The sequence below is a fragment of the Phytophthora infestans genome, genomic scaffold (assembly GCF_000142945.1).
Source record: "Phytophthora infestans T30-4 supercont1.4 genomic scaffold, whole genome shotgun sequence".
NCBI classification, from domain to species: Eukaryota; Oomycota; class Peronosporomycetes; order Peronosporales; family Peronosporaceae; genus Phytophthora; species Phytophthora infestans.
In genome coordinates, this window is record NW_003303755.1 from 2,429,330 (window position 1) to 2,454,406 (window position 25,077).

Genomic DNA, 25,077 nt, shown 5'->3' on the forward strand with positions numbered 1-25,077 from the left:
AGTTCCTCAACCACTGCGGCTTCGCAACCGACATAGCATATTAACTGGCGCATCATAGGTGCTCACCTGAGGTGCATGCACAGTTGACCGCTCTCGCTAATACGTTGAGGTACGCCATCTGTAGGACACATAAATTGAGTCTAAAAAGGAGTAAAAAGTGTTCCCGACTCTCCCTTGGTCACTTTGAAATATTCCTTGGACCTCTTCAGTAGCCGGTACAATGCGCACCTTCACGCCTGTCCTGCTAGTAGCCGCTGTCGCCGCCATCGCCTCGGCGCAGTCCAGCTCGACGACAACAACGGCCTCGCTGGCGTCTGCGCCGGGGTCGGGATCGGCGTCCATGTCGGCAGAGCTCGCGGCCATCCCCGAGTGCAACACGACACAGCTTAACGCGGGCGAAACAATTCTGACGTCGAACCAGCGCGCCGAGCAATGCGAGGAGGCGCTGGGCTTACAATCGGGCACAATGCTGCAAGTCACGACGGCCGATGCCACCCAGATTTGTGACACTACGTCCTGCAAGGCCGCGCTGCAAGAGCTGTACAACGAACTACCCAACTGTCGCTACAACCTCTGGGGTCTACAATACTCGGCCCAGAAGCTGCTCGAGTACTGCGGTATCACACCCTCCAGTACGACCGACTCATACGCCAACAGCGGCTCTGTTGGCTGGAGCGTCAGCTCGGGCTCGGCCTCATTCGCACCTGTGGGAGGAACGGACGCCCCCTCCACGGCCAGCAGCACAGCTTCGGACAGCTCCGCATCGACTGCGGGATCCAGTGCTGCGACTACAACGACCGCCGTCTCGACCGTATTGGCGGCCACCGTAAGCGTCGTCGCTGCTTACTTGGCCTAAGTCCTCAAGACGCATGACTGACGAGCATTTCGTCTGCTCCTTCGTGCTCTCATCAAGCAACATTTTCGTGATAGCAATGAGCACTGTTGGATTTTAAAACTAACACGAATAACTTTTATTGGGTTTGTCTTTCCAAGTTGCTTGTTTGTATTTGAAAGATCGGAGCTCGAGGGCAAGAAAGAAAAATAAAGTGAACAGTTTTGACATCTTACCGCTGCATTTCGTCATTGAGGAGCTCTTCAGTGAACTCGAGCGCGTCCAAAACTGAAGGCCGCTCCTCGGGGTTTGTGTGTAGCATGTCCCGGATAAAGTCGCAGAACTCGATCGTAAACTGAGTCCCGCGATGGAGCACAACGCCGCCTTGTTCTGGTGGGAACGACACTCGGCCGTTCAAGCAAGCCAGCTTCATAAAGCCCTGAGTATATCAAAATAATTCCACCATGAGAAGGCTTGCCGAGCAGTTGGGAAAACAATGAGCTTATACCTCTCGCGGGTGCTCAAATGGACTGGTTCCAAATGCCATCGTGTATCTGCAAGTCAGCAAAGCCGTAGTTAAACCCTTGTCCACATTAAATCACCCAGGTCAGCCAAAACAACACTGCACGATACTTACAATACGCAACCAAGAGACCACACGTCCGATTGACCATCCAGCGCTACGTCAACTGTTGGCTCGAAGAGTTCTGGAGCCCGATACGGAGCGGAGCTTTTTCGGTTTGCTTCATCTTGCAGCTCGAGTGAATTCCGACGTGAGTTGACTTCGACACGAATGGGGGCACAGCTACCAAAGTCTGTTACCACCGGGATGTAGGCAAGGAAATCTTCCCCGGTGGAGGACGAGGAGAGCAGAATGTTGTGTGGTTTGATATCTCTGTGGCAAAAGCCTGCACGATGGAGTGCAAGCACGCCCGCGCAAATACCGTGGAAGAGATGCAGTGCAGTGCGCTGCGTAAACGGCCACAGAGGTGACGACGACTGGCACGCGGCGTCAATCGCATCCCACAAACTTCCGCGCTCAAAGTACGGGACCAAAAAGTAAAACTAAAACGAGCAATGAACATGACCAAAAGTTAGCTTGTCTACGTACAGAAAATCAAACGCAAATTAGCTATTCGTACCTCCATTCCTTGCTGAACCCGTGCTTCAGAAAACTCTACAAGTGGCATGATATTTAGGTGCTTGACAGACTGGACGAAACAATAGAGGTAACATTAGTCATGATCTTAGAGAATGAAGCATCAGCAATAAAATTCGTACCCGGAAGACTTGAAGCTCCATCTGCACGTCATTTTCAACCTCTTGGGACTGGCAGAGGATTCGTTTTAGCGCAAAAGTTTCGTTGGTGGCAGATGACCGAACCAAAAGCACTTGAGCATAGGCCCCTTCGGCGAGTAGCCGCACGACTTGCACGGTGACACCGCCAACTTGGATGGTTTCACTCTGGCATTAACCGTGCATCTCATTAGAATCTTTCAATCCTTAGGAGAAAAAGTATGCAAACTTACCTTCGTAACATTGGCACTGGCACTAGAAATAGTTGCACTGATCGACGAAAGCAGGATCCACCCCATTTCTTCGCCTTCTTGGCTGTCTCTGACGCACCTTTCTTGGCATCCTCAATAGAAATCTTCTTGGCAAAATCGTATGCTTGCTCCGTTTGTTTCCGCAAATAAGCCTGTGCGTCTTTGCCTGCCTCAGTCCATTCTGATGATTGACGAGAGCCACTCGAGTCATATCGATCATCACGACCAAACTGCGAGCCGCGATTGTCATCACCCACGTTCTGGTATTCAGTGCCGCCGTTCTCGTAGTTATCGCGGTTCCATTCATTTCCCGTCTGATCCTTCCGCATTTTATCACGTGATTGCGAGCGTGCAACTGATGCTGGTGGTTCTTCATCTAAACACCAGAGCACATACATTAGAACTGGTACAACTAACATCCCTCTCCCATCCCTTACCTTGGGACTCGTACGTCGTCGACTCGAACTCCTCATAATCGTCGCGATGACGACGTTCTGTCGTGCTACTTCCATAGCTATCAGTGCGAACTTCCGTCTCTGTTAAGATATGTGCCTGTCCTGACGGCGGTACCGCTTCTCGAGACTCCTCGTAGTGTAGATACTCGACACTTATTTCCTCGTCCAAAGGCGTGATGCGAGCCAGGATCTTGCGGCCGCAGAACGGAACAGCCGAATCCGGATTTGTTAAGTCCAAGTAGGCACCATCCTCACAGCGGAAGGCGAAATGATAGTTGCTGCCTAGAGGGAACGCCTTCTGCACATCTGCAAGCCGCACTCGACCACCTGCGGACGGTAGCGGCAGAACGAAGGCGTTCCAGTTGGTGTCGGGTCCGCGCTGCGGTTTGCTTTCCTGTACGGGCTCCAATTCCTCGCCCATTAGCGAGTATAGCACGAAAATGTTCTTCAGTGACGGCGCTGTCATCGTCGTCCCGTTCACCGGATGCACCACCTCAGTTGCGCGCATTCGCTTGCCGAATTAGGTGCAAAACTCCTTCGATCCTCAGTAACATCATACGATTCTGAATAGAAGGTTTTGTATCGTGAATAGAGGGTTGAAGTTAAGTTTCATATTGAGAGGTTATCTAGCTTACACGAAGTTCGCAGGGCTCAGGACCGAGTCCTCACGTGATCTCACGGAGCATTCCTTGTCTGCAGATAAGTTCGAGTCATCGTTGGCTGAACGTGCTTTGGTCGGGAGATACGAGGGTGTTGGCGAAGTAGATGCGGGCTTCTCGTCCAGTGCTGCGAGCACTCGTGACGTAAGTTCGGCATCTTCGAGCTGGGAGCATGACGAGCTTCTTGATATACTTTCTAAGATATCCTCAAGTGGAGCTTCGTCGGCCACCGATGACGGGTAGAATCTGCCGGGTTCGTTCTCGATTGGACGCACAGAAGGTCTCGCGTTCGAGAGAGCCGTCTGTAGTGGAGCTGAAGCAGGTATGTTCACACCCACATTTCGATTTGATACTGGAGCTGACGACACAGAGGCAGTGACCCCCCAGGAGGACATGACGTTCCCAGAGTCCTCGTAGTTACCGATTAGGATCTTGTCGTAAAAAGCAGCAGCCGCCGGTTCCCGCAGATGAGGTTTCGTGACCAGTGTAGGTTGGAACGGGTGCGTCTTCTTAAACTCGCGCTGCTGCTGTTTACGGAACTGTTCCTTACGCTCAAGATAGTGGTCATAGTACTGATTGAGTGCCTCGAAGACCTTGGAACCTGCTACTCGGCCATGTTTGGTGGCGATTTCACGCGAGTTCTTGTCAATAACCGGGTGGAAGGTCAGCTCCTTTTCCTCAGCAAGAGCCGCTTCCCGTTCAGGATCCGAGTGGTGAAATTGGTGAGGATTCCGACCACTTTTACCGGTCTGGAGATGCTCGGATAGGAATATTATCTGCGAATAGGTAACACCTGGTACTTCCCGTACAAGTCGATCTATGTATCCCGAGAAGGCATCTCGCGAGATCGGCACGTGGTTTGCATACTCAAACACAATCGCAACGACACGAGAAATCTCAACTGGTAGCGCCGAGAGATCCACCCGGGCAGGTATCACCGCGTCACTACTTTCTCCGTTTACTTCTTCACAGCTTGAAAGCATTGTAGGTGCACTGGACTCCGAGGTTGTTGATGATTCACGAGACATGGCGAGGAGAGCGTTAAAAATCCGCAAGCAGGTGTCCGCTTTTCGTCGCTCCAGTGCTCGGCGCGATGCCTCCGACACAAATGTTTGCTGCGATTTCTTCTTTATTTCACGCTGATCCTTCTCCCGCAACTGGCGGTGATACGCTTGTTGTTCACTGTGAGCAGCATGCAAGAAGTCTCCAATGGGTAGTCCTTGCTTGTTGCGTGAAAAAGCAGGAGCTCGACCAGTTTCGGGCTGGAAGAGCTCTTTTCCTGTGTTAGGGTCCCGATCTGGAGCATACTTGTCGTAAAGTGCAACGCGTTTCCGCTCCAATTCGTGGTACTTGTCAACGGCGAGACGCTCCACAAAATCGCTCTGGGATTTGTCTGGCGAAACCCAGAGCGCGTTCACGCCAATATTAGGCTTGAAAGAAAACTGCTTAAAGTATTCTTCTTCTCGTTCTTCTCGCTTGGTTCGAACCTGGAAGGAGTTTTCATACAGCTCAAGATGAGGGTTTCGTGAGCGTCTAGCCTCGCCGTTCAACGCTGCAACAGCAGCAGCAGTCTCCTGTTTTTCTCGCACTATCTCCTTCGACACCTTGTTGATCTTCGGTTTAAACGGACACGTTTGCTGGAATTCCCCAGCGATCGCGCTTTGGTGTCTCTGGCGTCGCAAACTTGCCATCCGCGAGGACTTTTCTTTATTGGCGTGGACAGCTTTCATGGTGCTGGATGAATTGGTGATCAATGTTGGCTGAAAAAGCCGCTCAGGCTTGGGCTGTCCACAAAGCACCTCAGGCTGCGAACCAAACGAGCTGTTGGCGCTACTGGCAGTATCTCTTCGTGATACCGTCGAGGGTTTACCACGCTGGGCTCTTGTCTTTTGTGCCATTTTGTTCTGGCATCGAGCGTCGTTGTACTGGTTCACATAGCCACATTTGGGACACATCCAGCTTTGCTGCTGCTCACGCTCCACAACTCGGCGTTCGTGGCGTTGCACCTTTTTGGAAATATCCGACAATGCTTCGTCGTGGAGGCGCTCACCTATATGCGAATAGTTTCCGTTCGTACGATTAGCCACGAGCTCCCGAGACTTGGCCGCCATCAGCTCGACAGTTTGCAGTCGCTGCTCGTCTCGCATCTGTTCCAGTTCCTTCGCTCTCTGTGCGCGTTGAATCCACTTGTCTTTCGACTCGGCCAGAGCGTGCAGTCGCTCATACGCCGGTGCATCAACAAGATTGGTTTTCTTCTTCGAGTTGCTGCTGCGATTGCCTTGGACCGTAGTTGTGAAAGTTGGGGCTCTGGAAGACGCCGATACACGCTCACCAGTTCTTTTCGGATCCATTATCTGCATATTGAGTGGTGCACTCGGCGTTGCTCGACGCTCTCTACTTCCTTCGGGGTCCACCTTGCCACTTTGCTGCGAATAATGGCCATACCTAGCCAACAGATTGTTGTAGTTAAACTCACGATGATTTTCACGCTCGTATAGTTGATTTGGTGCACAGCTGTGAAGCTCGGGTTGGATCAAATGCGCCAGATTCATGTCTTCGTTTGTATGACTGATATCTTGGGCTGCTGAAGTGTATGTAGCATTCACAAATTGTTCCAGTTCGGTGTCGACGACCCATTCATCTTCAACAACCTGCTCCGAGTCTAACATTTCATCGGATTCTGCTTCATCGAGAGCGCTGAGCTGCTCTTGGATCAAATGTCTGAGTTTAGGAATTGAGTCAGGTTGCAGCGCGTACTTTTGTGCGAAAGCCGCAGCTAAAGCATCAGGATTGTCCCCATCGTGAATCTCAATCGTCTCAGTTCTGCCGTCGCCTATGACCACTTCCATCAGCAGCAAAAGATCGCCTTGTTCTGCTTCATCCGTGACGGCAAGATCAGCGATAGGCTGCACTTCCTGTTCACTTTGGACACCAAACTGTTCATCAGACACGTTGGCACGCCTCTCGAAATCATTTCCACCACTCGAAAACAGTTTTGAGGTCGCCGACGGCTTGTCTGTACTTGTTGCGGTCGGCGACCACATTGCGGCAGATCGTAACTCGCTGTTGAACTGCTCACGACGCCCAAGCTCTTGTTGGACCCGAGCGGCCGCTGAATCGACGGCGAAACGGATCTCTCCTTCGATCTGTTGAGGGGAACGCGCTGGCATCTTTGTCGTTGAGGCAGGTGGAGACAGAGTGGTTCGCCCTAGCAGCCAATCTGGGAGGTCATCTTCGTAGATGTCTGTCTTCTCTTCTGCCGGCAGCAGCTTGTTGCTCGGTGTTGGCGACAAAGGGCTTTTCGCTGTCAAATCCAAGCTGAGCTTTGACTGTAGCTCACTCTCAACTCCTTCCTGAGGTTTATTTTGACGGTCCATCGGCGAAGGCTCGCTCGCCTCACTGTGCAGCGTGTTGAACCCAGCTGGCTGCTCTCGATGCAACAGTGGCGAGCTCGAGGTGACAGATCCAGCCGACGACGGCGTAGGAGAATATTCGTCTTTTGAACAGACCGACGAGTACGCCGAACCGTCACTATCGTCATCGCTAAACCGGTCAGACTGACTTTTGATTTCAAGCGTGAACGTCACATCCTCGCTGGGGCTAACGGAAACTTGCTGATCGTCTGCAGTTTCTGCATTAGAAATTATTTGTTCTTGCACTCTTTCCTGCTGATCTGGTCGACGCTCATTCCAATAGCCCAGCGTGTCATGCGTACGTGTCATCGACGGAGACGAGAAAGCCTTGCGAGGGGATTTGTCGGGACTTGAATCATGCTTCCTCTACCACAATCACGCACCGTTAATATAGCTTGACTTGTCACTGGTAAAGCCATGCTTCTCACCTTTTCAATAGCTTCGACAGCTTCACGAGAAAAAGAGAAGCGTCGATGCATGCCTGTATTTCCATACGGGCGTTGTGTTGTTCTTGTTTCTTCCATCCTCGCACTTGGTTAAGTCCAATTCAAGGCTTCAGAGTGAAGGCGCCCGAACATTTGTGAGAAATAGCCTTGAAACGATCATAGAGCTATACGCGGCTCATTCCCATGTGCGATTGTGCAACAAAGGTTTGCTGCCCCATTTTGGTGACTTCATCGAAAATTATCTTGTTCATCTTCACAAACATCGCTGCCATCATTTCCGACAGACTTTCTTAACAGCGCCTCCAGCATTAGATCTCCCTACGTCATCCGACTTAGTGTACCGAAAGCGCTAGCTGCTTCTTCCAGATCAGAGCGCACTTGTCGACAAAGCTTTGCATTGCTTCACGTTCTGCTCGTGCTTCCTCTCGTTGTACCGAGAAATCCAGCACAGTGCCATCGTCCAGCTCCAGATCACGAAACAGTGGAAGCTGATCGGGAGAAAGGGTCCTCTTCTTCTTTGATGGGCGGGCGTTCGCTCTTGTTGGGGCAGTGGTTGTATCTGGCAACCGTGTCTCTCGTTTCTGTCGCTTGGAGCTTCGCTGCGACTCCTCCTTCTCATCACCCTCACCCTTGACCTTCTCTCCACCTGCCACACGTTTTGAGCTGCGCTTTGAATCTTGGCGAAGTCTATTGCTGTCAGCTTCCTTTACTGTTGTGGCTGCACTCTTGGAACTGACCTGCTCTTCATTTCCCACAGTAGCTTTTCTTTTCGAGTGAGATCTGTTAGGCTGAAAAGGATGTGAGAGCTTAGCACTGGATGTACTCTTCTCACTGGAAACTTTCTTCTTGTCGATGGGTTTTCTCCTAGAAGAACTTTGTGATAAAGTGGCCGTGGGGTCGCTCCCTGGTACTGGAATAGGAGTGAAGGTGGCTTCCTCAATCGTGCCCAACATGTCCTCAAAAAGATGCATGTCGCCATCCCAGCTCTTGACAGTCTCGTCCTTCGTACGAGCTGTAATAGAGCAGCAGAGGGGTCTATGTAAGATAAAAGTCTGTAAGGTACCGGTAAATATCGTCACGTACGAGCGTAGCGACCGTGAGCCGTAATTGACATGGCATCTGTCCAAAGGTCGTAGTTCTTGCTCCACCCCACGAAGTGCACCTTGATCTTCTGAGTGGTCAAATTGCACTGAATGATCCTGGCTTCTCCCCACAGCATCTTCTTGTCTAGAGCGTCCACGTAGTAGCCCACGGATTGCGCTGAGTGCTTCTTCTTGGGCTTTGGCTTTGGTTTGGAGCGTCTATCGCGGCGTCTCCTACTCTTGCTCAATACAGGCCTCTCGACAGAAGCTTCAGCTGGGTTTTCCACTTCTTCCTGCTCTAATGCTGGCACTGAGCCAGATTTTGCCGGTGGACTTGCTCCATGAATCCCCGTAGACGGCGTCATGGTCGGTTTTGATTCAGTGTTGAGATTGGAGCCGCTACTCACCGTAGAAAAGCAAACAGAAGGTCAGAATCGACACAATACAACATGGAAAATATCGGAAGGTAACACCATTTACCTGGGTGTTGCAGGAGTCGAGGGAATTGCAGGTGGGAGGCTCGCGGCCATGACAGGCTTGGACCTCTTCACGCGCGAAAATAAGTCTGGGTCAAAACTAGTGGCCTATTGAAGTGAATTTAGAACCTTTGGTATGCACTAAGAGAGGTTTGATCAAATTGAAGCTGTTATTGATCTCGTGCAGTTTTCACTTCTTCAACTGCAGAAATTTGAATATGCGCCGTGTCGACGTTGTTTTCGTCATCCACTGATAGAGATGGCTGCGATAACAAGGCAAAGCGATACTGCACGCGAATGTTATCGACGATCTGGTAGTTCACGTAGTCGGGGGACGTCCACCGACGTGTCTGGTACTTGCTGCGGACGTCGACTTGTAACACTTCTTCGATGGCAGCTACAAACTTCTCAGGAGTGTCACGGTAGTGTACAGACTTTGCAGACAGTCGGTGGATTGTTGGAATCAGATCACTCGCTTCCCACACAATTCTGGTAAAACACCGTTAGTCGAAGCCACAACGAGGACAGACTTTTGCACGTACTGGATAGGTGGTTGCGGAGTGGAGACCCAGCTTGCTGCGAGTGCACCCGGGAGGCTATCATACGCTGCATCAGATAGAAATATTTAGTTCAGTTCAGTGCTTTTTAATATCTTGATGCTTTTCTTACCTGCAATGTACGGTTTAATGTCAAGTATCGGGGTCTCGTCAAGTAAGTCCACTCCCGATAGATACACGGTGCGTTGGCGCAGATCAACGCGTTCAATTTTTGCCAGCGTGATTCCAATTGGGTTGGGCCGATGGGGTGAGCGAGTGCAAAAGATGCCTACGCGTTCCTTCAACATCGGAGGGGAGATCTTGGCCTGTTGAAAAATACCAGTTGGATAACAGTGACACCTGTCGATTAGCTTTCCACTCAACTCAACAAATGTTGAACCTGGCCATGTATACATACACGGAACGTGTGCCGATGGCTATCCGATCGGAGACCCTCGTGCGCTCGAGTATTTTTACCATTCGTATTTTGGTGGAAGACGAAAATGATCCACACATGGCTAAAATCCTCTAATCCAACCAATGTATCTGGAGAGATACTCCGCTGAAAGGTAATTTTCGCCCGTGTCGATGGTGCAAGTGAACCTTGACGCGGCGTGCCTACTCATGAAGCAAATATGTTAGCGAACATCCCTACTACTAGTAAAAAAATGTGTACGCACCCAAGCACACCTTGAAACACGAGTGAACTGTTCCTACAGGCTGTACGAAACACCCTTTGCTTGTATCCAGTTTCTCCTCCATCACACGTCGCAGCTCCTGGTACCGGTAAAACAGAATCACAAAGCTTATCGGTGTTACAGCCATTGCAATCAATGGCTCTCAATAACAATGACCTTCTCAGCAGCTACGCGTCCTCGTCTTTCGTCAAGTCGCGCCTTTTCTTTCTTGGCCGCATCGCGTTCCAGTTCCTGCAGTGGTCGGAAATTTGGGAATTTGATGAAAAAGACAACATTTTATTGATTACATCAAAAATGCGGAGCACCTTAAGCTTCTGGAAATCGCCAGAATGCGATTGTGATTGTCTCCACCAGAACCACAGGAATGCCGTGGCTTGCAGTGTCAGCGCTAGCGTCTCCAGTCTCAGACCAAAGGGCAACGTCATTGCTGGCCAGATAAATTGATGGCGAGCATCCTGCAACCCTCGCTCATTGGTCATTAGTAGCTCGCTTACGATTGGCCCGTTCTTTTTTACCGCCCAATGATTGGATAAAACTGAAGCGAATCTTTGAAAGGCGTTTGGCTCACCAGATCAAAAACGTTACGATGAGAAAGAACTCCGGCGACCGCACCATGTCTGCAGCCTTGCAGCACCGTAAGGTGCGCGTGACTGCTATTTGTACTAGCTTGTTTTATCAAATTAACTTGGTGCTTGCACGTCGTAGATATCGGGCTCTTTTGAGAAGTCGCAGGCGGAAAAATGCCAGTCGAATATGGTCAATCGACACACACCGGTGATGGCACGCCGTTCACGCGAGCGTCAGTGTGCCGCAGACACCAACGCTCTGAATGGCAGTAATGCCACGGGGTTGATGTCGACTTTGGCTATTGGCATCGCAGTTGCTGGCTCCTTGTTCGTCGTGAGCTACGCAGTTGTGCTGTCGGCGATGGCTGAGACGGCTTGAAGAAAAGATATTTAGTGGAGACAAGTAAAGAAAGGAGAGTAGCTATCCGTGATTGAGATTACGTCTAATTCTCACGCCGATGAAAATGAGGGTTAACGTCGTGTTTGCGCGCTTCTTCCCGTTTCAATCATGTTTCTCTCGTTTATTTGCCTTGCCCACCACTCTTTTAAACGCGAAATGGTCGCGGATGAGGTCCATCGAAGCCTTCTGCACGTAGGTGCAACCTATGCCGGTTCCAGCAGCTATCAAGAGCATCCATTTGAAAGGTTTCGCCTCATGGTTGTAAAAGATGTGCAAAAGGAACATGGGACACAGTGCTGCCGGAACAAGCCGAGATATCCAGGACGAGCAACGTGAGAAGAAGAGCGCCGTGATGGTGCCGAGCGCATAACCCACGATGGTAGGGTAGACACCCCCAGCTTCGTATGACATATCCATGAGGTCACGCCATGATACCTGCGCAGTGGCAGCGGTCAGCAGTTGAAACGAGGTAGGCATTTGTAGTTATAGCATCTCACCTCCTCCATAATGTGCTTGCTTCCTAGATGAGCCGCGCGCGCCAGTTCCTCCAACGTTAGCGCCATAACACGCTCTCGTTGTGCCGAAGCGTAGTGAGCCTTTTGCTTCGCGCTAGTCGGGGTCGTTTCGCTTTCTGTTTTTTTTGTGTTTGACGCTATTCTATTTGACGCAGGAAGCGGAGGGTTTTCACTAAAACGTTTTTTTGTGAAACGTAGGTACAGTATCGTGCGGCGCCCGCACTGCGCGCGCGCACAATATCTACAGAGATACAAAATATTTTATAGTGGAGTCCAAGAAGGTAAATTGAAACACTGCTTTTTGCCAAATCACAGAAATTCGATTCCAACAAAAGCAATAGCGGCGAGTAGCTGGCAACTAATGCAATGGAAGACCCGATGTGGGAGGAGGTACTTTTAATACCTGTAGCTCTCGTGTTGGGTTGTGCTGCTGGACGAGTCAGTATTTTTTTACCCTCGCTTTTCAATGAACAAGTTTTCCGACGGAGTGGGTGTCGCGACACCGTGTCGGATAATTGTCATTTCAGCTTTAGCGTCATTCGATGCAGGCTACGTGCTATTGCTTCCTTCAGCCCTAGCCATCTCGATAACCGACAATTCACCCATCGAGTTTCTGTGTGAGCTCGTTACATTCAGGTCTCGGTCTTCGCTCACAACTAAAAGAGCACCACTGCTGTTGCTGCTCGATTCGGTCAAACTTCCGAACTTGCACTATCACTGGTGCAGTCGCCATTTTTAATTACGTAAAACGTTGCGTATCGTTTAGCTGTCGAAGTAGCTGTTGGGAGCGTTTGTTGTCTTGTAGTTGATCCCGATCACACATTCCGGCAGAGTGCACAGGCGGCTCGTGACGAGAGTGGAAACGACACTGTTGGCTGCTCGGTAGAATAAGCTCCGTGTTCTGTTCACGCAGCTTGTTGGTGAGCTACTTCTAAATCCTGCGAACAGAACTTCGTGTTTTCGGCGCCATCAACAGCAACAGCAAATGACACGCACTTCAGATCGATGGCATGACTTCGGTATCGAAGATAACGATGGAGTTGGCAACGAAGACTCGAGCAGGTAAAATCGAAATGAGAAATGAGCCCAGCCACCAAACAGGTAGGCCCTTTGAAAAGGGTTTTTCGTCGCCATCTTGGCTCAAGATTCTTGAGTTGCCAACTTGCCAGCCCATCGCTACCCAATCTCTACAGTAGAAACCCGCTTTAACTTCTTCTTCTGGTCATCTCGTATCGAATCGTTAACCTCGGAGGTAACACGATTCGTGTACCTCGAGAGGCTAATGATTCAGTGGCAGGTTTCGTGTACCGAAACCGATACTCGTATACATGTAGTACACCACAAGCTCAAGCTGAATCCTTCCCCACATTTTTGCTGATCATAGTGCTAATTGATAAATAGACAATCGCCATCAATACCCTACAATGATACTTCACGTGAGCCAAACAGCTACGGTGCATGTATCATAAACTTACCAAATGTTACTGTCGTTGCCACATGAATGTTCCGTAAGTTTTCACTTGGTGAATGAATTACCGGTAATGGTCTCGATTATCCGCCAAAAGCAATTTTGTTTTTGCAAACACGATTTCCACTTGAGTTAACTCACAATCACAAGCAAACTTAGCAATGGACAAGCAGAGTGCCATCGCGCTGGGCGTGACTGCCGGACTGGGCGTTGGCTACCTCTTGGGTAAGGCTCAACCTCGCGCCAGGACGGTGAAGAAGCCCATCGAAGATCTCGATGAGGTAGAGCGTCTCATCCGACCCAACATCCTGGAACTGACCCCCTACCGCTGCGCCCGCGATGACTACGACCAAGGTAAAGTAGCTGTAATGTATCATAATGATTGGTGTGACTACGCTCTAAAAGCTATTTCTTGCAGGTATTCTGCTGGATGCCAACGAGAACAGCCTGGGACCACCTCTGCAAGGCCACGAGCAGCTCCAAGCAATGGAACTGGAGCGCTACCCGTGTCCGTACCAGCCTGAGCTGAAGAAGGTCATCACCGACTTCAGGTACGTCAACTAATGCTGTGACGTAGCGAGTTGACGTCGTGTTAACTCTAAAATTGCAGAAACCAGAACCCGACCGAGAAGATCAGCCAGGCGAATACGTTCCTGGGCGTTGGAAGCGACGAGGCCATCGACCTGATCATCCGCGTGGCATGCACGCCTCGTGTGGACAACATCATGATCACACCGCCTACCTACGGCATGTACAGTGTGTGTGCTAACATCCACGACGTTGGGATTGTCTCCGTGCCACTGCAAATTGAGGCCCCGTCCGAGAACCTGAAGGGACTGAAGCCGGATCTCTCGTTTCCAGCTTTCCACATTGACCCACAGGAGGTATGCCTTTATATATTGACCAAGTTGCGCTACTCTTCTGACCAATCTCTTTTGGATTCAGGTTCTAAACGCTGCCACCACGGCCACGAAGGTGATCTTCCTGTGCAGTCCAGGCAACCCTACGGCCAATGTGCTGCGCCTACAGGACGTGGAGACAATTTTGAACTCGAAGGTTGATAGCTGTTGCTGCACGCCTACCATATTTTTTGTCTCTCTCTAAACGTCTTCTTGGTGGTTCTGCATTTACAGAAATACAATGGATTTGTGGTAGTTGATGAAGCCTACATCGACTTCGCTGACACTCCCAGCCTGTGTTCACTCGTGAACAAGCACAGGAGGCTTATTGTGCTACAGACCCTCTCGAAGGGCTTTGGACTTGCTGGTATCCGTCTGGGTGTTGCTTTCGGTGACCCGAAGCTTATTCAAGTACTCAACAACGTGAAGGCGCCGTACAACATCAGCAAACTGACGTCTGATGTCGCGCGCAAGGCCTTTTCAAACTTGGATGAGCTGCGCAAGAATGTGAAGCTTATCAAGGAGGTATGTGTGCTACTTCCTCGAATGCTAGGACGCAATCGCTGATTTTTGTATCACAGGAGAAACACCGGGTGGTCAAGGAGTTGCAAAAATTGTCTTTCGTGCGTCGCATCTACGCGTCCGACTCCAACTTTGTGCTTTTCGAGGTAGGCTTACTCGCTCTGGTCTTGTATCTTGGCATCTTACTCAATCTCGCGCTTATCGTTGTCAGATCCCGCATGCGCTGACTGTGTATCGGCAAATGGCTGGCCGTGGCGTTGTAATTCGCTACCGTGGCAACCAGCACTTGCTCACTGACTGCCTTCGTGCTACGATCGGATCTCGCGAGGAGAACGACCGCATGCTTGAACTACTTGTGGAAGTATCGGGTGAACAGTAGAGAATGGAACACACAGTTCAGTTTGCTGTTCTTAGCCATTCAATGCGAAGCTTAGGTATATCCGAGTGCGCTCTGCTACTACCATGGGGCGGTAAACTCAAATCATGATGAGCTATGTTGGAGGTGCTACGATAGATTCTGCTTAACTGGGTCCTCCGATAACCCGACTTACACTGATAAAAACAAAATTTGTTGGTCGACATCCTTTCGGGAAATCTAGCTTCGTATCATGGCATTTGGTCTTCGCCATATCAAGCACACGGATCTGCTCCCATTGAATCTTTTTTTTGTAGCTAGTAGCACTTGCCCTTGTCGACGAATATTGTGCCGTGACTAAGGACACCCCGTTTTGAATGTTAACATTTAGGATAGCTGCAATGTAAAAAAATGATTTCAAGTCTAATACTTCGAAGTACTACGTAGTACACAATTACTACAGTATTAAACGTGCGTGCTAAGCACGACATTTACCCTCGAAGCAAACTTTTTCTCAACGGATCTCCTCCGTCGGATGCACTCTCAGCGCCCATACCTTTGCCAAAGAAAAGTCTGCCCCCTCGAATGGGACTTGACGTTGCCGAGAGACCACCAGGTCTTCGGCGAGGAGGAAGTCGGCGGTTAAAGTATAACACGGACAGCGCCGGCACAATCTCCAAGAGAGCGTAGTACACGACGACTACAAGCCACGTACTCTGATCGTGCAGCTGCTTCTTTTCCGTGGACAAGTAGATTTGCAGCCCACAGCGAGCCATGAAGCAGGACGTGCCGACGGATGTCATAAGCGAAAGCTCCTTGAGCTTTCTTGTTCGAATTCCAAGCTCCACCGGCACCGATCTACACGACAATGTGGTGTATCAGTTTAAAAAAGCAGAAGCGACTCAATCTTGTTATCAGGTACCCACCGCAGTTCAATGTAGGCCTTCCGTCCAAAGTAGATAAAGCCGGTGGCGATAATAAGGAAGAGCTCCATATTCAAGATTGCTTGTGATCGGGTAAAGAATGCACCTGCAAATAATACACACAAACAGACCTTAGTGGTTGGTAGTTACTCGTAACACTGCAACAGCCTAGTAAACACATACGCTCGTGACGCCACACGGAAGCATAGAACACCCAGAATAGTCCTTGAATGAGCAACACAATCTGTAGAGACGAAAATGCTATCATCAGTGCCACTACGTTCTATCCGCTATGCAGTATCTTTATAAGAAATAGCCGTACCACGATGAACCATCGGATCGCAGGCTTTACCACATCCGTCAGCGTCGATAGCTTATCCACCGCGTTGTAGTACACCTCCGCCCAGAATTGCACTAACAGTGCATAGATCGCGAAGAATGCCATAATTGGCACTTGATCCAAAATGTAGAACAGGTCTCGCTCGCCAGTAGAGCACTTGGATACGTTGACCTTTCCACTCAGCACGCCGCACCAATCGGAGCCCACCAACGCCAGGAAAATTGAGCGTACTGCGGCATGGAGACCCACACAGCGAGTTATAACATAACATTTCTGATGCAAAATTAAGCTCAGGGGTGCTCACCGAGCGTTGCGAAGAACATGAGCAGATGAATTATCTTCTGAACGGTCCAGGGGCGATAGCGGCAACAGTTGCGCACAAACTGGACGCCCGCCGCACCTCCCACGAGCGCGTAAACGATGCCATCGACAAGGAACGCCGCGCCAACGCCCAGTTCCTCGTCTGTCGAGCCGCTACCGTTATCGCTTCCGCTAGCGAGGCGAGAGACCCACATTGCCATTGAAGAAAGCTGTGATTAGGCCTGATTATTTGCCTCGTTTTAGTGACATCGTGTCAGATTTTGAATATAATGGCGGCAAGCAAAGCGCCGAGTGCGGAATTGCAGGCTGAAGATGTGCGGCAATTATGGAGCCTGGCGTGCTTAATGGCACAAAATAAGCTGACAATGCAGACTGCACAATGCCTGGAGGTGAGCGACCAGCTACGTATCCTCAATAAATGAGAGCGAGAGGCTAATTGTGTTTCTGTTCTGTAGCCCCTTTGCGCTCTCGATTGCAGCGTCCGCAGTGCTGAAGAACAAGGGATATTAGTGCAAGCGAACGTGCTTCTAGCTGAGATCTGCAGTGTAGCTTGTAGCAACAAAAGAAAGGCGGATCGAGATATGTGGACTCGCCGAGTGATTCAGACGGAGAAGTGCATCTATTCCGCTGACACTGCAATCACGCGAGGAGTTCCTTGCAGTGCAAGTAGTGGCTTTTTAACAATTGTATTGGATTTATCGTGTACTGATTGCTGTGCTGTGGTCTGATCTGTAGCATGAGGCCAAGCTACGGCTATTGAAGGCCAAGTTTTTGTTGCAGCAACAGTTGAAGGTCGACCGGACGGCGAAGAATCGGCGCATGCTGGAGATTCTTTGCGAAGGACTGAGGTGCTGTACTGAAGCTGAAGGCGAGCGTCATGAGCTGGCTGCCGAGTTTCGGAAGTATTTCGGAGTCAAGTTGAAGGCCTGTTTGGTGAAAATGCACGCTACAACCGTCATGGCAAAATACTCCAAAGACAATAGCGGTGCCAACATCTTTGCAGAGAACTTGAAATACCTGCGAGCAACACTGCCGAACTATGTCGACAAGAACTTTCTGGTGGGATATTGGCCTTGGCCCCAATTCTTGCATGCTGTGTGGTTTGCTGTGATATTTACCCATTTTTGCTGCTTGTCTAACAGTTGTGGCTGGTGGAAGTGACCTGCCATACCGCTATCACGTCTTTTCAACCTGATAGCACAGCTGAGATGCACCAATTGGTTGCATTTGGACAAGAATTCTTCGACAAGGTGGCCCTCGAGCACCCAGTTTCACGAGAATTTCGGATGCACCACCTAATCATCACTGGGTTCTACTACTTACGGTGAGGCCCGAGTACTGAAGCTAACACGCGATAACGTATTAAAAACGGCGTTGCTTGGTGTTGCTCTATAGGATCGGAAAGGTGACGAAAGTGGCGCCGTTGTTGGATCAAATCCAAGTCTTAGGTCGTGGCACTCGATGTGGTGACCAACCACTGACCGGTGCTGTGGAGGAGGCGTACCTGACTACAATTCTGGATTCAATGCGGGTGGCCGTACTGGCATATTCGGATCCAAAACAGGCTGTTGATCTTGCCACGAAAACCACGCTCGCAGCTCAAGCCAACTTGAAAAAATACGACAAGTACCGGGCAGTACGACTCATGCTCATAGCGACGCTGTTCGATACGCTTTATGTGTACTGTCGGCAACTAGGCGTGCAGTGTCGATACGCAGACATGGGAGCTGCCATCGTGCAGATGACTACTCTATTTGCCAAGTATAAGTCGGACTTGGAGCGTACCATCTTCTATCGCTATTTCCTCGCGAGGTGCCACACGCTGATCGCAAAGGTACGCTGTGATTGATGTTGGATTTGCAACCTACTAACTACTGAGCACGCTAACGTAATGCCTTCTATGTTCTTTTTTTTTCTTCTACTCTGCAGTATGCTACAGCTATCGGGAAGGGAAAAGACGCTCGTGCCCATTTGAATTTTGTTGTTGACAAGGTACTGCCTCCTCTCACAGAAGGGGACGCCATGTACCCCGATGCGTATCTAGCAGTGTTGGTCGATGTACTAGAAGTGGCGATGTATTGCTGCGGGGTAGCAACGCAACCATCTTCGGTAAACGACACTTCTACAGTTGTGCAGGTCAAGCAGATCTATCCGAGCCCGGTGCTGCTAGAATGGGTCACTCGTATTCTGAAATCGGACGGCTTGCGGCATCAGGTAAATCAGAGCTGTAGCGTTGACTTGCGAGCAAAGGTATGCACACTCATTTTTAAGTTTATAGTGCTTGTTTAACTACTTACGATGCCACTCTAAATTTGTAGTACAACCTTGCACTAGCCAAGTGGATGTGGGCAACAGAGAGACTGCCAGATGACGTCCAAGACAGCAACGCTGCTCGCTCTTTGCCCTACAATCAGCATGGTGAACTGGAAGAACTGCGTCCGAAGGCACTCACGCTTCTTCACGAGGCTCTCCTGCACATGAACACAAGCGTGATATGTTGCGAGACCACGTCCGAGATCATGGCGCTGTTTGGACCGCAGCTAGTGGCCTTCGGCAAGATGGAGGAAGGAGAGACGATGCTAATGAACGCCATCGGGACAAGTCTCCAGAGCAAGAATGTTCTGCTGCAGGCTCGACTTCTCGCCGATGTGTTCCAGCTCTACGCTACCAAGGGGCTGGTAGCAGCGCAGGCGACTGCAGCTTCCAAGTACGAGAAGAAGGTGGCTCTGCTTCAGCGACGAATTGCGGCGGCACAGGCTGAAAAGACCACGACTGCAGCGCTGTTGCGATGGACTGCTGTTGCGAAGGCATCGAAGCCATCGAGCGGATAAACCAATTGGACTGTCACGACAATAGGCCACAAGATGGACGAGTGGATGAGGATCGTGCCGGCATTGAAGTTGCCTACGTCGCTCACTTATATTATCCACAATGCGGCGATATCTTTTCATTCCTCCTTGCGCAACTTTCTTTTTCTCCAAGTCGTCGTAGCGTTCATCACACCTCCACTTCATTACAGACGTGCAACAGCGCCTGCCGTGTGCTTGACTGCTTGTGCCATCGGTACGCCCTGAGCCTTCATGGCTGTTGCGCATGAAGACCCCGCTGCCTCCGCCTGCATCGATACCAAATCTGCGTTAGCAGCTTTCTCACGCACCCACCAAATTAGCACAACGCTCTCACCATGAAGCGCAATTCGTTTTGGAAGGACACAGTGAAGTTTCCCACTAGCATGTCTGCCACGCGCTGTAGTGCCCGCAAAACTTCTTCCTTCATCGCGACCCTCCGAGTTTAACTGTCAACGCGACACAATTTTGCAGTGCAACAAAATGGGTACATCGTACCATTTTGCCGGCTGTCTCTGCATCCACAGACCAGACGCCAGGTCGCATCTTGAAGAAGAAACTGCGTTCTAAAGCCACAAAGCTTTTCTCAACGTCGAACGCGTCTTCATCGTAAGCTCTCGTAGCTGGCATTGGCCATCGCGTCGTCTATCTCCATGCGTCACCAGTACGTTGATTTCGACCGCCTTCTCAATTTTATCTTTGAAATTGCCCTTAATTTTGGTCCTTATCTCATTTCTGACGTGCCGCATTGATGGATAGGAAGCGACTGTGCGTGGAGGTGGTGGGTGCACGCAACCTCGAGAGCCCTCAGTCTGTAGACGCCTACTGCGTCGTGGAGCTATGCGATATCAAGCCCAAGACGGCGCGCGGACGTCCGCGTCTCGCCGCATCCCCCAGTTTTCGATCTTCGACGGTGACGGATTCGAAGAGTCCCACATGGAGTCATGTGGCCGAATTCGTGGTTCCTGCTCGACCTGCGAGTGTGAGACTTCGAGTGCAGCTCTTCAGTGAGAAGAACTTTTTCTTCGACATGTTCCCAACTAACAGCAGTTCGTTCGATGAAGAAGGCGAGAAAAACAGAAACCAAATTGACTATCCTGCGAAAGAACATTCAGTACTAAGGCCACAGATTTATATAAATGGGAGCAAAGGGATATACGACAGTGACAGTGACGATGTCGTCACGCTCTCAGAGGAGGAAGACGAAAATGACGAGTTTGCCGATGACGACGACGTCTGGCCTGTGATTGAAGAGAAAATTGCTGCGACGACGGAGAGTATTGATGATGAGATGCTAGGCGCTGTGGAGATTAACTCCAACTTATTATGTAAACCGTCGAGAGTCGCGACGGACTCGTGGTACAGTCTAGGTGGCACGAGAACGGGGGAGGTGCGGATTCGTACCGTGTGGTATGAGCGAGCGAAGAGAGCGCTCACAGCACAGGATCGAGAGGTGCTGTTTGAGGAGCATGTGAGTCATTTTATGGCCAAGCCTGTGAGTGACTTCTACGGGTTTAACATACCGGAATCTGCGCGCAAGGAATGGGTACACTTGCGTTCGTATCAAGATTGTCGAGAAGAGAGACGTGTTGAGGACTGGACTAAAATCTATGGCACTCAGTTTCCTGAGCGTCTTCGACGCTGCTCGTACAAGGAGAAAGACACAGAGGAGAAGGCGCTCCTTATACAGCTCGCTCGGGCTGGAATCCCGCGGCACTTACGAGAATGTGCATATGTGAACCTTTCTGGTGCGGGGGAGAAGCAGGCCAATGCAGGACCGAGTTATTACGCAGAGCTGGTGAAGAAAGCTGAGACGATGGAGACGGAGACGTTCCGTCAAATTGAGCTGGACATTGATCGTACATTTGGTCACTCGGGAACGAAACTTTGCTCCGAGTCAGGACGCGATCAGCTGCGCCGTATTCTCCAAGCTTATTCTCTTCGCAACCCGTCGGTTGGATACTGCCAAGGACTGAACTTTATTGTGGCGTTTCTGATGTTAATCGCGGATGAAGAAGTGGTTTTCTGGCTTTTGAGTGTCTTTTGCGAAGATTTATACCCTGGCTACTACTCCCCAGCGATGAGTGATATTCAGAGAGACATGCTGGTACTAAAGCAATTGATCGCTGAGGAGCTTCCTCAACTGGACGAGTTCGCGTTGGACGTTGGTCTACCGCTGGAGCTTCTGGGGTCGCAGTGGTTGCTGTGTTTGTTCACAACGACATTCCCGAGTGAGACGGTGTTCCGTATCTTCGACTGCATCTTCACCGAAGGTTCATCTTTTGTGTTCCCTGTCATCATGGCGCACTTGAGGCGGATGGAACCCAAATTACTGGACTTGGTTGAGTTCCATGACGTGCTTTCGTCGATTAAAGACACGGAGAGTGCCTGCATCGATGGCGATCTGTTCATGAGTGCGGTATTTAAGGAAACCGAAAGTATCACAGCTTTTCGAGTGCAAAGACTTCGGCAGCAACAGTGTGGGTCGGTACGCAGCGAAATGGAAAGAGCTGAACGCGCCCGTGCTTTTAACCAGCAACTCGCTGTCGTTTATCAGATCCCTGCGTTTTCGAGTTATGCTGCGGGATTGTTTCGCTTTTTTCACGAGGAAGCGGAAGGAGCTTCACGCTCGGATGTGGCCTTTGTATTGACGATGCTCTGTCATGGGCTCGTGTGGCTGGCAGAACACTCCAAGCGATGGAGCTAAGAAGACGTACGGGATCGTTTTCTTCGAGGCGTCCGAGAAGTCACCTCTTCTGTATAAGCCGTGCCGATAAGTATTTAATTTCTGACACACTTGTAGTAAGCGGGGCTGTCGTGTAGCGTAGCAGTCCCAGGCAGTAATGTATAAGGCAAGGACATTGTTTCGCTAGCAAATAGTGCAAAGGAGACGCAAGAAAATGTTCACTTTAGTTAGCTACAAATTACTACTACTAGTGAAAAGCGAAAAGGTTTTCAGCTCAAATTGTAAGTATGTGCCCTTATTTCTTTCCCTTTTTCGCGGTGGCAGCCTTCTTTCCACCCTTGGCTGCAGGTGCCTTACGCTTCTTAGCACCATTAGCGCTCGGCATCACCGTGAAAAAGCTGTCGAGTCGCTTCTGTGACTGCGTGCTCTTAGACTTTTTAAGTCGCGTGATGGCCGAGAGCACTCGGTCCTCCTGGAATCCGTGCTTCTTGACCAGGAAGTCCACTAGTTCGGTCTCCTGTGGGTCGCGCCACTTAATCTCCGTCTCTTTAGCATCCACAACTTCAGGCTTAATGAACATCTCGCGTGCGTTCTTGTAGATGGGGTTTTCTCCGAGCCACTCGTCGGGAATGACCACACCCTTGCTCTTGTTCTTCTGCAGAACCTCAAGGAAGTTCTCAATGCTCTTGTGCTCTTTGATACCAGCGTACGCCTTCTTGGGACCAACGCCACGAATCGAATCGCAGTAGTCGCACCCGCACAAGATGCACAAGTCCACGAACTGCTCATGTGTCATCTCCAGCTCTTGCAGTGCACGCTCCAGACGGATCTCCAGGATAGGGATCTTCTTAGCAGGTGAGACTGTCAGACGACGGTACAGCACGGGTACGCCGAACGTCAGAGCATCCATATCCTCCGTGCCAGCGGCATAAACTCGCCCGCCCTTGGCAAGTGCAGCACAAGAAGCTTCAGCCTCGCATGGGGCCGTGATGTGCGGTACGCCCATGAGTCTCAGTAGTTCCTTGCAGTCCTCGTTGTGCTGCGGCGTAGCTCGCACCAGACGCTTGTTAAAACGGTCTATGTCTTCGGCGTTGCCCTTCTCCGTGGCCTCCTCGAGCGCCTTCTGTGCCTCCTGGCGACGGTCGCTGCGCTTTGCCAGTTCACCGCTCTTCATGACGGGTGGTTTGCCGTCAAACACGTATACGGGCTTCAAACCATTCTCCATCATGCGAATGGTGCGACTAAACATACCCTGCAAGTGGGACGTCACCTCTCCGTCTGCATTTGTCAGTGCCTGGGAAGGTCCTCCCCCGTCGGCCGAACGAATGGCGATGAGAAACTGGTACAGCGCCATACTGGCATCGATGGCCACGGCGTGTCCAGCCAGAGCCGACATCTTCTCCACCTCCTTGATGCAGGATGGAGCCTCCTCCTGCAGCAGCTTCATCAGACCTTTAATTCCCATGCTAAGGCGCGTTTTCTGGAGCTGTTGGTTGTGCCTAAATTGAGTTAAAAGTCAACTGGCAGCAAATGTTTTCCCGCCAAAACCAACTGCTGTAATTTCAGCTATTCAAGTTTCTTAACAACCAATGCTGAAGTCACTATTTTGAGTCCTGTGCAAGCTCGGAACATATTAACTTCGAGGTGGTTCACGTTTTGCTGATCAACGGCAACACATGAAAGCTGAACAGCGATAATCATGGTGATAGGAGATGTCGCCGATGAATTTCATTCGGATCGCCAAGAACCTGCGAACCGCTGAACAGGTGCGAGAAGACCGATTTTGGCCTTCAGCGTCGGCAACCCATTTACAAAAAACACCATCGAAGCTGAAAGATGTTCGGAGCAAGTGTATTATACTCTAATTATGACCCCTCAATAGTTTCGTTTGACATGCCTTGCAGGCACATACGCGACTACTTTAAGACTACTTTCTTTATCATGAACGTCAGACCCCGACGATAACATACCAACTGCAAGTACAGCAGTAGGGCTCTGAGGTTTCCCGCGAATTGACTGGACGTGGCCACATCCAAATGGTGTGATAACGGGATCGCCGATACAGAATCCACAACGTAGTAACTGAATACGCAATTCCTCTTTGTTTGATGACGTTTCCAGCACCAATTCCTCGACCCGAACTTTGCCGTATCCAAACGAAAACCGAACGTCGCAGAAGCCCACATCGTAGCAAGTCTCGCGGATAATACCTACACCCCATTGTCGACACCGCACCAAACTACCAACAGACAGAATTGAAGAAGGTTCCAGATATGCTTCTCGACTCCAGGGAAACTTGACTTCAATGCGCTTATCACTAACTCGGAGTGCCGTTATGATCCCTGAGCCGAACTTGGTCGCCACGATACTCCCCACGTCTGTAACAAATCCGTAGCGCTAAAACATTAGTGACAGATTGTTACTGAGCTAAATACGCCCACTTACAAGCACGAGGAAGAAGTGCGTTCGCTTCACTGGCAAAATTGAGCCCCTTTCGGAAGAGCAGAGTTTTGGCGACTTTGACATCAAGTAGAAACCTGTTCAGCAGGCCGAACACGTACTCGGTGGACGATGCGCAAGAGTCTTCTGCTAAGTACCGAGCGGTGCCTTCCCACACTGAATGTAAAGCCTCCAAGTCCATCTCGATATCTTCAAATGCGGCCTTGATACTCATCAGTCGCTCTCTCATGATTGAGATAAATTTGCTCTCCATTTTGTATTGACGTGGTTCAAACTCTTCGTCTTCTTTACTGGAGTCACCAACACCATTACCGGTAGGCATTGAATCCATTGGCTTCTTTGCTTGCTGCCTGATCGCAGCTAACAGAGCAGCTTGTGGGTCTAGCGTGAATGCACCGTTTTGATCCGCCGCGCTGTCGCTATGGCGTTGCTTAATGGATGCCAGGAGAGCTGAGCGAGTACCAGCTGCATCAGATCGATTATGCTTAGTTTGTTCTGCGCTTGTTGCTTCATCTGCTCCACCCACACGCGTTAGATCATCTCCATTTAAGTCACTTGCATTATGCAGCTTTTGCGGTCGTTTACGAATGGCATTTAGCAGTGCTGCATGAGATGCACTCGCAGGCGATAGT

General features: G+C 50.3%; 10 protein-coding genes across 10 annotated transcripts; 4 read left to right on the plus strand and 6 right to left on the minus strand.

The window, feature by feature from the left end:
- Positions 1 to 191: 191 nt before the first annotated feature.
- On the plus strand, positions 192 to 980 carry PITG_03616 (uncharacterized protein; the record flags this gene model as incomplete). Its single annotated transcript, XM_002906627.1, has 1 exon — positions 192 to 980. One exon carries the CDS (start codon positions 221 to 223, stop codon positions 854 to 856), a length of 636 nt encoding a protein of 211 aa, XP_002906673.1.
- An 84-nt stretch (positions 981 to 1,064) lies between these two features.
- PITG_03617 (protein kinase) lies at positions 1,065 to 3,342 on the minus strand (the record flags this gene model as incomplete). Its single annotated transcript, XM_002906628.1, has 8 exons — positions 1,065 to 1,271; positions 1,341 to 1,386; positions 1,470 to 1,897; positions 1,975 to 2,043; positions 2,114 to 2,296; positions 2,423 to 2,755; positions 2,817 to 2,906; positions 2,950 to 3,342. The coding sequence occupies 8 exons, from the start codon at positions 3,340 to 3,342 to the stop codon at positions 1,065 to 1,067; spliced, it is 1,749 nt and encodes a 582-aa protein (XP_002906674.1).
- A 123-nt stretch (positions 3,343 to 3,465) lies between these two features.
- On the minus strand, positions 3,466 to 5,604 carry PITG_03618 (uncharacterized protein; the record flags this gene model as incomplete). The annotated part of the gene is made up of 2 exons (XM_002906629.1): positions 3,466 to 4,394; positions 4,515 to 5,604. The coding sequence occupies 2 exons, from the start codon at positions 5,602 to 5,604 to the stop codon at positions 3,466 to 3,468; spliced, it is 2,019 nt and encodes a 672-aa protein (XP_002906675.1).
- Positions 5,605 to 8,910: 3,306 nt separating this feature from the next.
- Positions 8,911 to 10,569, minus strand: PITG_03619 (uncharacterized protein; the record flags this gene model as incomplete). Its single annotated transcript, XM_002906630.1, has 8 exons — positions 8,911 to 8,979; positions 9,105 to 9,399; positions 9,453 to 9,516; positions 9,580 to 9,772; positions 9,865 to 10,064; positions 10,127 to 10,223; positions 10,301 to 10,375; positions 10,450 to 10,569. The coding sequence occupies 8 exons, from the start codon at positions 10,567 to 10,569 to the stop codon at positions 8,911 to 8,913; spliced, it is 1,113 nt and encodes a 370-aa protein (XP_002906676.1).
- Positions 10,570 to 13,231: 2,662 nt separating this feature from the next.
- PITG_03620 (histidinol-phosphate aminotransferase, putative) lies at positions 13,232 to 15,090 on the plus strand (the record flags this gene model as incomplete). The annotated part of the gene is made up of 7 exons (XM_002906631.1): positions 13,232 to 13,447; positions 13,512 to 13,644; positions 13,704 to 13,977; positions 14,039 to 14,149; positions 14,227 to 14,517; positions 14,574 to 14,660; positions 14,726 to 15,090. The coding sequence occupies 7 exons, from the start codon at positions 13,255 to 13,257 to the stop codon at positions 14,891 to 14,893; spliced, it is 1,257 nt and encodes a 418-aa protein (XP_002906677.1).
- A 96-nt stretch (positions 15,091 to 15,186) lies between these two features.
- PITG_03621 (uncharacterized protein) lies at positions 15,187 to 16,653 on the minus strand (the record flags this gene model as incomplete). Its single annotated transcript, XM_002906632.1, has 6 exons — positions 15,187 to 15,226; positions 15,365 to 15,727; positions 15,796 to 15,898; positions 15,976 to 16,036; positions 16,115 to 16,362; positions 16,437 to 16,653. 6 exons carry the CDS (start codon positions 16,651 to 16,653, stop codon positions 15,187 to 15,189), a joined length of 1,032 nt encoding a protein of 343 aa, XP_002906678.1.
- Positions 16,654 to 17,034: 381 nt separating this feature from the next.
- PITG_03622 (uncharacterized protein) lies at positions 17,035 to 19,284 on the plus strand (the record flags this gene model as incomplete). Its single annotated transcript, XM_002906633.1, has 5 exons — positions 17,035 to 17,049; positions 17,189 to 17,512; positions 17,596 to 17,777; positions 17,849 to 18,287; positions 18,772 to 19,284. The coding sequence occupies 5 exons, from the start codon at positions 17,035 to 17,037 to the stop codon at positions 19,282 to 19,284; spliced, it is 1,473 nt and encodes a 490-aa protein (XP_002906679.1).
- Positions 19,285 to 19,533: 249 nt separating this feature from the next.
- On the plus strand, positions 19,534 to 22,006 carry PITG_03623 (uncharacterized protein; the record flags this gene model as incomplete). Its single annotated transcript, XM_002906634.1, has 3 exons — positions 19,534 to 19,589; positions 19,774 to 19,908; positions 20,059 to 22,006. 3 exons carry the CDS (start codon positions 19,534 to 19,536, stop codon positions 22,004 to 22,006), a joined length of 2,139 nt encoding a protein of 712 aa, XP_002906680.1.
- Positions 22,007 to 22,280: 274 nt separating this feature from the next.
- PITG_03624 (flap endonuclease 1) lies at positions 22,281 to 23,470 on the minus strand (the record flags this gene model as incomplete). Its single annotated transcript, XM_002906635.1, has 1 exon — positions 22,281 to 23,470. One exon carries the CDS (start codon positions 23,448 to 23,450, stop codon positions 22,281 to 22,283), a length of 1,170 nt encoding a protein of 389 aa, XP_002906681.1.
- Positions 23,471 to 23,860: 390 nt separating this feature from the next.
- PITG_03625 (uncharacterized protein) lies at positions 23,861 to 24,674 on the minus strand (the record flags this gene model as incomplete). Its single annotated transcript, XM_002906636.1, has 3 exons — positions 23,861 to 23,882; positions 23,952 to 24,363; positions 24,431 to 24,674. 3 exons carry the CDS (start codon positions 24,672 to 24,674, stop codon positions 23,861 to 23,863), a joined length of 678 nt encoding a protein of 225 aa, XP_002906682.1.
- Between the last annotated feature and the right edge of the window lie 403 nt (positions 24,675 to 25,077).